General features: G+C 47.6%; 1 protein-coding gene across 1 annotated transcript; it reads right to left on the reverse strand.

Moving 5' to 3' along the window:
• Positions 1 to 381: 381 nt before the first annotated feature.
• Positions 382 to 12,159, reverse strand: LOC310686148 (uncharacterized protein; the record flags this gene model as incomplete). Its single annotated transcript, XM_083459361.1, has 6 exons — positions 382 to 2,809; positions 2,935 to 3,116; positions 4,913 to 4,984; positions 8,071 to 8,145; positions 10,258 to 10,551; positions 12,099 to 12,159. The coding sequence occupies 6 exons, from the start codon at positions 12,157 to 12,159 to the stop codon at positions 1,988 to 1,990; spliced, it is 1,506 nt and encodes a 501-aa protein (XP_083315487.1). The 3' UTR covers positions 382 to 1,987.
• Positions 12,160 to 12,720: the final 561 nt, after the last annotated feature.

Here is a 12,720-nt window from a genome sequence, read left to right on the forward strand (position 1 = left end):
GGGTAATGCTCAGAGTGGGGAAGGTAGAGCAAAGGAAGGATTCTGTTTTCACTGCTGCTCAGGATGCTGAAACAGAGTTGGAGGAACCATAGGAACTCCCAAGTTTTCTTGCTGCCTGTTGTGCTTGTTGCGTTAGAATTCCCCAAGGGTACTGACTGATAGAGTCAAAGCATTCATAGCATTTTACAGGTGCAACAGACAAGGAACAAGGGCCAGCTCACATCCCAACCACCCCAATCTATACAGACATCCCCCACTGCCCATCTGCTTCAGTTTGCTAGGGATGAAACCAGCCAGTGTTCTGCATAAAAATGTTCAAAATCTGCAACCACAGTACAAAATCTGAAAGAACAAGAAAAAAAATACAACCAGAATATATGAAAAAAAGAATAAATACCTACTTTATTCCAATCACAGAATCTAGGATTTTAAGCACCAGATTTAAAGTCCACTGCTGACAACCCACCTGCTCTCTAATGCCGCATCCATCCCTGATTTAAGAGTCTTTTATGCAAATGTTACAAGCTCTCATCTTGTAGGAGCTGGAAAGTGCTGTCAAGACAATCTCCACTTTGAACGTTCTGCTCCAGTGTTATAATTTCCCTGACAATAAAAGAGGCCTACGGTGGCTCTGCTAAGAAAGGGCTGAATTATCACATTTACAGAGTTATGGAAATAGGCATAGCTGCTGTGGAGAGCCATTTACCTCATCAAATTGGGTAATTTAAAGAGCTTGTTGGCGTATCTCAGCACAAAAGCAAGGATCAGGGATGTATGCAAACTGTAATTTCACAGGAGCATTAAAAAAAAACCCCTCCCAAACCACAGATTGTGGTACTAGATGCATAATTTCGTTTCCTAGGAAACTCAGTTTTCACTTTTTAAAAAAGCATTTTTTTTAGTCTTATGGTGATTACCAGTATTTGCTTGAATGTGTCTGGGCAATGCTCTGGTCAACTTCAGAAAGCAGAAGAATTCCAAACTAAGATTTCCAGTGGTGACAGTCCTCTGAATATTTTCAGTCCCCTGAATAGTTCCTTGTTCTTCTCATTACTGGCCAAATCAAGTTTAAAAAAGACACACACACACACACACCCTGCAAAGTATTTTTCGAGCAGAGTAAACATAGCCCTGGTCCACAGCTCAGTGACAAAGCAGATACTTGCATACATAAACTTAGTCCTTGGCATCTTCCAATGAAGGAGTTAGATGGGCTGCAAAAGGATCTACTGGGGAAGGATGGTTTAAGGCAGCTCAATATAAGGCAGCTTCTTCATAACAGAAACATTGTAATGGCATCCTTAGGCCTTCTGACTGGCTTTGAGCGCTCGCATGCTTTCTTGCGGTATTTGGTTATTTACTGTATCCTAAGATCCAAAGTAGGCATGGCTGCTGCAGTTCCATGTGCTGAAACCAGGAACTTGCTGTAGAATAAGGGTGGTAAACCCATGGGCCAAATCAGGCCTGCCAAGCCCTTTCACGTGGTTGCTTTCCTCCCCCAGTGCAATGCTGCAAGGGGCGGGGGGACACCGCTGCCTATGGTCTTCAGAGGTTGGGCCCTTTTTAGGAGAGACAGCAATAGCCCTCAACACTGCAGCACTGGACGTGGTGGAGAGATTTAAATCTCCCCAGGGAAGTTCAGCCCTGTGACGGGGATGTGTAGTGTGTGCGTGGCTGTGTACGTGGAAGAAAAGGTGTGAAAGAACTGAGAAAGGGTAAGAAACAGTGGGCCCAGGATGATCATGCCCACTTTGGAGAAGGCTAGCCAAGAGCAAATGCAGCGAAAAAAGTTGAGCCATCCCTGCTGTGGAAAAAGGAGGGGGGTGAAGAGAGTGTGTACAATGCAAGACCTGCTCCCTCTCCTAGATACTGGGAAGGTGCTGGGAGAGAAGGGACAGGCAAGGGGAGAAGCTTCAGTCACCATGAACCACATTCCTCCCTACCTTCCTACATGTGTGAGATGAAACTGCTGCCATCTAGCTTGACCCTATGTCCATGCCATCTTCCTCGACATGGCTTGTTTAGAGCACTCCATGTCCACCTCTCCAGGCCACAGAGACCTCTCTAGGTCCACCAGCAGGTCTTGGTGACACTCCTGGATGTTCACTGGGTACCTTGCTCTGACAAACTCATAAGCAGCCAGCAGCCTCATGTGGTGCTTGACCATCAGGTACTGGATGACGCAGGTAGGAGCCAGGGAGTAGCCATCCCTGCAGTGAATCAGAACCCGCTTCCTTTTCTCCAGCGAGGCCTCAAGGCACCGGTTGATGTCCCAGAAGCACGGCTGCTGCAGAGAAAGACGCTCCTCCTCCAAAGGCCCCTGGACGTGCACCTTCAGGCGGGACCAGCTATGCTGGGGCCCTCGGCTGCAGGTGCAAGGGATGAAGCTCAGCCTGCAGTCGCTAGGCAAGCTGCTCACATCAATGATGCTGTCAATCTGGTTCTTGCACAGCGCCTGCCCACTGTAAGCCGCACGGAGGTTCCCCACGTAGATGAAGTCCGTTACCCTGGCGATGACCGGTTCCAAGAGACCAAAGCCCGCCTGCAGCTCCCTTGGCTTTGGATCACTGGCCTCCCCGGATTTGAGACTCCCATTGCGGCGCTTCTTGGAGCTAGAAACAGATGACGGATTGCCTTTTGGCAACAACGGAGAAAACAACAAGTTGGAAGACTTGGGCTTGGATGGAGATCCCGTTGGCTTGGAGGGGATGGATTTGGATGAGGAACTGGGTACAGAGGCACAAAACAAGGATGCCCGTTCCAGGGAACCAGTGCTGCTGGCTGCCCCACCACTGTGGGCTTGTTTCATCTATTTGAAAAAAAGGAGAAAGGTATCAGTTAAGTTCCTGCTACTAGATTCACAAACTGATGCAGCCACATGACAGACAACAAACTGTGTATTCCCCAACAAATGTCTCTTAGATCATCACTCACCTGAGTATCAAGGTTCTCCAGAGAGACCAAGCCACTGTATTGCCTGGCATTGTCTGATGAGAGGGATAAGCAGAGTGTCTGGTGAGTCTTCATGGGTGACCGAGGCCTTGATGAAGCTTCTCTGTGGACTATCTTTTGTTCCGGCACTTCATTCCTGCTCATTATCAAGTCTGGGCAAGAACCTGCAAGAACAGGATGGTTCCCCCCAAGAACAGATGCTCATGAAATAGCTCCCCTTTGCACAGATCTACAACGTATCATGAATGCTAATGAATTGTGCCTCTGGGAAGAGGCAATTCCTTTCACGCAACTCCCACTGCCATTGCTTTTAGATTATATTTTGCCATGAGCACACACACGGCTTTAAGCAGAGTCTTTCACTGGAAGATAGCTGTCACATCCGTTTCTATAAGCATTCCCTCTGTCTCAGTGTATAAACGTAAAATATGCTAATAGACCACTAAGGAAAACAAATTAAAATGATTCATCTACTCCTTAAAATGTGTGAGCTGTATCCTTTGTATGTTCTATTTACAGTACAGCCGCTGAACTTAATGGATTTTAGTGAGCCATGTCCATTAATTTCAATGGGCCCATTCTGAGTAGGATTATCAACCCTGTGTGTTTTGAATCAGCCTGATATTTAAGCACTAGCCTGGCAGTCATAGGTGATCAGGAATTCCATTCAGGTGAGAAAGCAAGCTAGCAGAAAGATGGAGCGCTCCATTGCTCCACTACAACCAGAACAGAACCCAAGCTGGCTGCTGGAAGAAGAGGGAAGCTCCCCTCCTCTGTACCCAGCATAGAAGAGCAGCAAGCTGCCATAGGAGAGACTGAGCTCTTTGTCATCCCCTGCAAGCTGGTAGGTTTGCTTGCAGGCTAGTAACTTTCGTGGGCTTATTTGCAAGGCTGGTTTAAATGCACATTGCCTGTGCCTTCAGCAAAGAGCATGCAGTTAAGAACCACCACTGTGTGTTGTTAACATGGGTGACAGTTATTAGAGGCTCTAGGCCTTAACTTGTTTATACATTAAAATTAATTAGTAAATAGCAGTATCTGTTCATACTGAAAGCCCGAGAATACCTTGATCCTACAAATGAGCGTAGCTGTGACGGAGGACAAAATGGCTTATACCAAAGCAACTCCTGCAGCACCCAAAGCTTTTCCCAGTAGCACAAATCCATCCTGCTAGGCTGCTAATCCATTGCAATCCAGTTACAAAAATCCACAGCCAAACAGGCACAGTTAGGCTACGTATTCTGTGCTTCAGATCAAGCAATTTGTTGTTAATTTGGAAGATGCTCTTTTCTACATGCTTATACAACAGAGATTATTCCAGGTAAAGCAGCACTTATATTATAAGATTGCTACTTTGAGTGAGATCTGTTGCAGAAAAGCAGGAAATAAATGAACTAAATAGGGTTGAGTCCAATTCTGTTCTTCCACTGCTTGCAGAAAGGCTTTTGATCCAGCAGACGCTTCGACTAAGAGAAGGTGGGAAAGAAGCAATTCTCACCAATCCTTCCTGCAGTCCTTGAAAAATCTGGACCCTCCAGAACAACATGGAAGGTGGCAGGGGTTAGAAATGGGGAATCCACAAAAATCACCTTCACCTTTCACTAGTCTGCTGAATCAAAAGCCCAAGGAGAAAGCCACAAGGGGATTCAACCCATAACAACAAATTCTAGCTGCTGAACATGCACAGGCTACCATCTTTCCTCCCAGTAAGAATCCCATGTTTTGCTGTGTGGCCAGCATCTCCAATAGCTACTTTTGCCCTATTCATTGGATTCTGCACTAAGAGTTGTGAACAAATTCTGTACCCTGAAAAAGTATATTTGCCCAACCTGTCTCATTCATGCAAAGTATAAATGTTCCAATTCTTTCTTACCGTCCAGATGCAGTTTCAGTATTCGGTCCACAGGCGCAGAATACAAAAACAGATCGTATATTGGAATGCGCAGCATGCTTCACCTACCTGTACAGTGTTGGGAAAGTGCCACGGGGGAAGACAGGCGCAAGGCCTTCCAAAGGTGCTTTGTAAGCAAGCCTGGAAATTGAGAGAGAAATGCATGTTAGCAAGGAATGGCTTATCAGATAACATCAAAAGCAAAAATAAAAGCACATGTTAAAGCTGATGCATGCAACATGCAAGCTGCCACCCCCCCCCCAATCCACTGCAATGCTTATGGTTGAGAATACTATTACCATTTAGCACATATTGAAGCACCTAAAAAATCTAAGAGCTTTGCAAATGAGTCCTATGTCTGCTGTGCAAGAGACATTTCGCCACAGCAATGTAGTGGCCACGGTGTTGCATTAATGCAGCAAAACACTTGGGATGTTGCACCAGGGAAGGTATTCCAGAGACTGCACTGTGAGACACTCCTTCAGGTGTCTCCTCCTTGAGAGGTCCGGATGGTGGCAACACGAGAACGGGCCTTCTCTGCAGTGGCTCCCCATCTGTGGAATGCCCTCTCCAGGAAAGTTCGCCTGGCGCCTTCATTATACACCTTTAGGTGCCAGGCAAAAAAGTTTCTTTTTAACCAAACCTTTGGCTGACCGAATCAACATCCTATACCATTTAAAATGTGGCTCTCTTTTTTTGGGGGGGGTGTGTTACTGGATTATTGTTTTTATTTTTATTTTATATATTGTGATCTTTTTGTGTGAACCGCCCTGAGACCTCCGGGTATAGGGTGGTATATAAATTCAATAAATGAAATGGAATGGAATACTTTGCACAAGGCAGAGCCTCTGTAAGAGGGTCGATAAAATAAGCACAAGACTTTCCATGTTGACATGAACAGAGATTGCCTAAAATCACACTTATGCATTGAATCAACCACAGAGGATCAACTCAAAACATTTAGAGCAAGAGTCAAGGTTCATAGTCCGAACAACTCCCCAGTACCATGGACAGGCATATAATGATGCTACAAAGATGTGGAAGCTTTGGTTCTACAAACTGGATGGCAGCTCCTATCATCCCTGACTATTGGCCAAAAGGCTGAGGTTGATGGGAACTGGAGTCCAACAACACAAGGAGGGGCACAGGTTCCCTATCCAGGGCACACACAACAACAGAGGTCAGTGAGATGCTTCCAGGAAGTCTACAAGTGGGGCATGATGTGGGAAGCATCCAATGAACTCAGAGAAGAAGGCTCCAGATTCAATCCTTGGTAGGATCTCAGCCCAAGGAAGACCTCCACCTGAGACTCTAGAGCAGTGTTTCCCAACCTTTTTTGGGCAAAGGCACACTTGTTTCATGAAAAAAATCTCGAGGCACACCACCATTACAGCCCCGTGACGTCAGCGCGCAGCGTCACACCAGGAGGGACATGAATTGCTAGCAAATTATATAATCACCTCCTTGAGGGCTGGCTCATCTTCTCCGAAGGCAGAACCCCATTAATTAACAGCACAGACTCACACCATAGCCAAGACGAGGGGGGGAAACCTCAGTCATGCACAGTCATGCACATGTGGGGGCTAAATGAGGACGAAGACCGGGCAGAGAGCAGGGTTCAAATCACTCCACCTGGCCAGGACAATCCCTGGGTGCTCCCTTGGGCCACTCGCCTGACCCACCTCGCAGGGCTGTTGTTGCGAGGATAACACGGGGAGAACCACGCGCGCCCCTGGGAGCTCCTTGGAGGAGAAAGCGGGCGATGAATGCAATGCACGAAATATATGAGAGGCGACCAGGTTTTGCAGGTGAGGGGCCCCCGCCAGCCTCCGCTTCCAACACCCGACGCAATGACGCCGAAGTTTCCCCCCGGGCTCGGCTCGGGGAGCAGTGCTGCTCCCCCCCGGCTCCCCTTCGCCCTCCCGGCTCTCTCTGCCACCCACTGGGGACCCCCCTCACCTGCCAAGTCCGGAGCGCCGGTGGAAGTTGCATGCATGCATGCAGGGCGCCGCGTTGCCATTGCATTGCACTGCACTCCATGCAACGCCTGCACGCATGCATTGCCTTGCACACCCGCCAAGGGGTCTCCCCGCGGTCCGATGCGTCCCCTCCGGCGCGGATGCAGCATTGCAAAAATAACCCCCCCCCCGACGCAGCCCTACCTGGGGGGCAGCCTCCGCCTCCGCCGCTCCGCCTCCGCGGGGATCCCCGGGCTCCATCCTGCCGCCCGATCTCCGCGGGGGCGCAGGCAGGCTGCGCGGGGTCTGCGCGGAAGAGCCCCTGCCTGCCCGGCCGCCGCCGCTGCGCTCATTCCATGGCCGGGAGAAGAGCGCTTCAAACAAAACGCCCGGCCCGCCAGGCCACGCTGGGAAACGTAGTTCGCGCACCCCGCGCGGGCGCGGAGCCCAAGGGCGAGGGGACTATGGATCCTGGCAGCCCCCGCGCCGGGGACGGAGGGGGAGAGGCCGGGTGCAGGGATGGAGGGACGGGTGGGCGAGCGAGTGAGTGAGTGGCAGCCGCCAAGCCTTGGCCGAGAGCCAGGAAGGGCCTCCCCGGAGGAGGAGGAGGGAGGCGCAGAGCGGGAGGGAGGGAGGGAACCCCAGGGGTCATCTAGTGACGGCGCCCCAATCGAAAATTTGACTTTTTTTAAAAAAAAATCTTTCGAATTTTTTAATTTTTCCTGCGGCACACCAGGCAACATCTCGCGGCACACTAGTGTGCCGCGGAACAGTGGTTGGGAAACACTGCTCTAGAGAGCCACTGCCATTCATAGGAGAAAACAGTGAGCTACACATGAGACATATGAAGCTGATTTCTATGGAGTCAGACCATTGGTTGAAACTGTCTCCACTGACTGGCAGTACCTCTTCCAGATTCCAGACAAATGTCATTCTCCATCCGACCTAGAGATGCCAGGGATTGAATCTTTGCATGTCAATGCGTTACGGCCTTCCTCTTGGCTCTGTGGACCAGTGACCTTACTTAGTATTAGAAGGCTTCATCCTGAAGACCCACGTGTCCATGGCCCTCCATGGGGCAGGGACAGAGAAAGGGAGAACAAGAAATGGACTCACACAGGGAAACAAGCTATTGCCACAGATCTAGGCAAGTTATCTGAACAATAGGATGCAGACTGGATGTGCTGGTGTGTTTCATCATGCCTTTGTGCAATAGAAGCCCTTTGAGGGAACCTTTAGAACTGGGTCTGTCTCAATTCTCTTACTTACCCGTAATCCCACTTTTCCTAGAATCTGGTCCTTTGTTCATCATTATGCCTGCCGTTGACTCCATGGCATCCAAATCTGAAATATGGAAGAACAGATGGGCTCTAGACTCTAAACCCGCAGCAGGACAGCTCAGATTTACAGCAGGGCATAGATGATCTAGCCTACTGGGAGAAGACCAAAAGGTAGAATGGCACGTTCATATGCAAAATCCTTTGAAGGGTGGTAATGAAACCGTTCAAGTGCGCATGCTGAACAGAAGCAAGCTTGCATGCTCCAGAGGTGTCAAATCAAATCTGAATAGAAAACTGGACCAAATTGTTATTCTTACCAAAATTAGAAGAGAGTAAGTAATCGATTACAGTGGTACCTTGAGTTACGAACACCTCAGGTTACAAATGCTTCAGGTTACAAACTCCACTAACCTGGAAGAGTTACCACGAGTTGACAACTTTGCCCCAGGATGAGAACAGAAATCGTGTGCCAGAGGCGCAGCGGCAGCAAGAGGCCCCATTAGCAAAAGCACACCTCTAGTTAAGAACAGTTTCAGGTTAAGAACGGACCTCCGGAACAAATTAAGTTCGTAACTTGTGGTACCACTGTATTTGAAACTCACTGCTGAACTTGTAGAACTTTAAAAAAAAAATCAGGTTGCAGATTCAGAATAAGAATTCAAGTAGAAACCATAAACAGGTTGGTCCCCAACTGAAATGAAGAAAGCAGCAAGTTGCTTGTTAGAGTTCTAAAGTTCCTCATGTTGTGAAAACATGCCAAAGTATATATCCATATACTGTATGAGCAGTAAAATCGTATAGGCACGAGAAAGCATTATATACCTTATGCCTGGGGAAAGTCACAATGAAGGGAAACTGTGGCATAATTGAAATATTCAGGGGAGCTGTCTGATTATTGCAAGTAGCTTGCAAGAGGAAGGTCTCATCCATGGAAAACGACGAAGTTGTTTGTGAGCTGTAGCTCCTTTGGAGTTCTTGAATAATTATTCCATAATTTTAATAATTTTAATCCCTAACATCATTTGTAGACAAAGCTGTACCTCTGGCTGTGGAGAGTCCCCATCAGTTCAGGGTGCAGCTGTAGCTGCCTTCTAAGAGCCAGCCTGAAAACATGTTGCTCCAAAGCATTAGAAAGAGGAACTCTTGATAGCACAGAAGTGGATGTTGTGTAGGCGGGCAAGAGAATATCATTCAATGATCCAGAATCAATATAATGTCTTCTTTCCCGAGTTATCTCCCCTGCCCCCTATGCTCCAGCTTTCATTACACAATGTCGGCTTCTCTGTCTTGTATATTTAACCACCATCCGGCATGATGTTATAAATGTTCCACATTGAGATTAATCACCCCACATCAAATGCGCAAACTGGCACTGCGTTGTAAATGATGTTTACACATTCCCACACAAACCGGAACACATTCGGAGGCAATCTCCGATTACTTGATATTGGCACACATGCAGGAGCAGAAGGACGAAAGGTCACCGCTTGCTTGAGACCACCCCACTTGACCCTTGGGGATGGGCTACCCACATCTTGGTCTCATCCAGAAGACAAGAGCATAAAAAGAGCCCTAATAGACCAGACCAAGGACCAATCTCCTCCAGCTTCCTATTGGCCACAGTGGCCAACCAGATACCTCCTGGGAGGCAGGATATGAGGGCAATAGTACCCTGGCTACCACGATTGTCCCCCGCCCCCAATTCACCCCCAGCGACTGGTATTCAGAGGCACTGGGGTCTTATAGGAAAAATGGCAACGTTGGTGCCCCAGTCCTTTCCCAGAGCACCACAAAGGAGGAAGTTTACGAGCGCACACAATAAAGCTCACCAAGGGAAAGGAAAGAGAAAGATATAAACTATTCTGAGACATCAGACGTAAAACAAACAAAGCAAAACCAGCAATAAAAGAGTCCGGGGTCTCCTGGGGCGGCCAGCTCCCCCTCCCTGACCCCATAGCCCACTTCCGTGGCAGAGGCCACGCTACAAGTTTTGCCCGCCGGGTCCCCAGCGCGCCCCTCCCCGCCCGTCGGGCAGCCCCACATACGCGGAGCCGGGGCTCGCAGCTTCCTTTCTCCGCCTCGACGGGAAGTGGCGCCGCGCTCTGCAGCAGAACTTCGGACTAAAGTTCTGGCTGCGCTTCCAGACGCAGCCCTCGAGGATCGCCCTGCGCTGCACCTGCCAGGAAGGAGCTCCGCGCCCCGAAATCCACGCCGGACTCTCGGCGCTTCCAAGCCATCTCTTGGCGAGGGAAAGAAGGGGGGCCGCGAGGACCGTGCAAGGGCAGGATGGGAAATGTAGTCTGCGAGGCGCAAGCGGGGCGCCTCCGCCTTCCCAGGAACGCCCCTCGCCTGCCCGCGGTGGGCGGCGAACTTGGCCCGCCCCCGTGGTGGTGGCCCGCGTCTGTTTCGCTTTCAGCGCGTGCCACGAAGTGCTTGGCAGGCAGATCTTTTCTCTTGCTCAGAGACAAGGCTGTAGTTGGGGGAATGGGGGGGGGGGGTTGAGATCATCTCGGAATCATCTGTCAGATCGCTCGTATTTAAATAAATCCAAAGAACACACTGTGCATTTGCAAAGCGTCCTGTGGGTGGATCTTATTGGTTTGTCTCTTGTAACTCTGAGGTGATGGAAAAAAAATGCTGCTGTATCAATCTCCTGAGAGCAGATGGGTGTTCGACTAAGATTGACAGTACTGCCTTTGTGGGGATGGGGATGGGGATTTCCACCCCCTCACTAATTATGGCTCCTGTGAATAGTCACTGTGCTTATTGCACATGTATTTAAACTTTAATTGTATTTTCATCCTGTAATTTTTGCATCTCATTGCCATTTGACTCTATCTCCATTTTTTCACACATATATGCTGTGTGTGAGCACGCACACATTTGCCAACGGAGAATAACATGTCGTGCATCTGATGCTATTCTCACCAGTTGAGAATAATATTTATGCAGCTGGTCCATGAAAACTTTTTCCAGAGCAAATTTGTTAGTCTTTAAGATACTACAGTACTAGCCTTAAGGATTCTTTGGTGGAAAGATAACAGCGTTATAGCCATTCTGACAACCCAGTTGCTGGTGATGTTTCCTAGTTCTGTGTATTGCAGGTAATTAAAGTATCGGGGCCAGATACTCTTACTTACAGTACATATAATTGCAACAAAATCGTTAATGTTTTACTGATTTTCACTAGTTGAGTGAAAAGCTTGGGTATCCATATAGCATGGTTAAATAGCCAAATGGGCTATTTAGTAGGGCTGTTTACTATATGATGGATCTTGTTTCTCCCTACATATACAGATTGCAAATAAAGAGCATGCCATTTTTTTTATCAAGGCATATTCGGCCATGGTATCAATCCGAGCAACAAAAGATTGCAATCACATTTGAAAGCTCAATCTTACAACTTTCTCCATGTGGAAATTCTGAATGTTATTCTGTCTTATTGTGTTATAAAATATGTGCATTCATTACATAAAATATGTGCATTCATTACCTATAAATGTAAAAGTATGCTTTCTGAGTTGCAGGGAAATGTATTTTTAGAATGATTTATTTGGTACCACATTTATTTTACACAGATAACTGTCCTTCATGGTAAATAGTCTCTGTTACCGCTGTTTTGCATCAAAAGGAAGCCTTGCTGAGTTCAAGGTCTCTAAGTGTGTGTATAGATTTGTAGGCTTAATTCAGCTACTAGCCTTATGCTGCAGTCCCACTGACCTGGGAATACTTCTGAGTACAGGATTATGCTCTAAAATACACAGGAATCCTGCAGTTCAGTTTGGTGGCCAAGCAAAAACATTCAGTTTGATCCTTGGCCATATTTCAAGATCGGCTAAACAAGTAGGAGGCAGCATTACAATGATACAGATCAGTTTCCTCATTCTTCTTCAGGACTCCAGCTGAGAATGGCTAAAAGAAAATATACATAATGGCACTTACCTAGCTTTAAAAGCAGGAGTGTCCGAGACTGATGAACTGGTTTTTATTTTTGCTTCCTTGTTGCTAAAAACTTGCCAGTTTGCAGCTCCTGTTGGAGCTGCTTGAATAAATCAAACAGCCGAGCAGCCCCAGTCATTTATGAAGGGTCTACTCCTCCACAGAGCCAATTGCGATTGGTGGACCACTGCTCATTTTGGGTATCCAAGATACTGCTCTCTATATGATGGCAGACGTCACTGCCTGAGATCCAGAAACAGAAAGTCTTTGCATGCTTGTTCCACAAATAAGAGGAAGAGCCTGTTTTTAATATCATCTCACAAATCCATTTGTGGACAATAAACCCTGCAGGGATAGCAAAGAAGTAGTACCAGGGGTAGGAACAAGATAGAGTGGCATAATGCTGAGCTACACTTGACTTACAAAGAGGTTAGTAGCAGAAGGAATCAAGATCTTCTCCTAGTTATTGCAGCATTTATTGACACACTTGATAGTAGTGGCAGGTGGCAATTGCAATCCATACATGTCTCTGGCAACGTAAGCGGCAAATGTACCCAGCTGGAACAAAATAATGATATAACATGCTCCTTTGTGTCACACTGAGCATATTTATTCTTTGTTGGCCCCAAACATAATAAATTGAAACCATAAAGATTTATTTGTCCCTCCCTGCTTGCTTTCTTTTGTTGCTGAGAATTCA

The sequence above is a fragment of the Podarcis liolepis genome, assembly GCF_965112155.1.
Source record: "Podarcis liolepis genome assembly, chromosome: 1".
NCBI classification, from domain to species: Eukaryota; Metazoa; Chordata; class Lepidosauria; order Squamata; family Lacertidae; genus Podarcis; species Podarcis liolepis.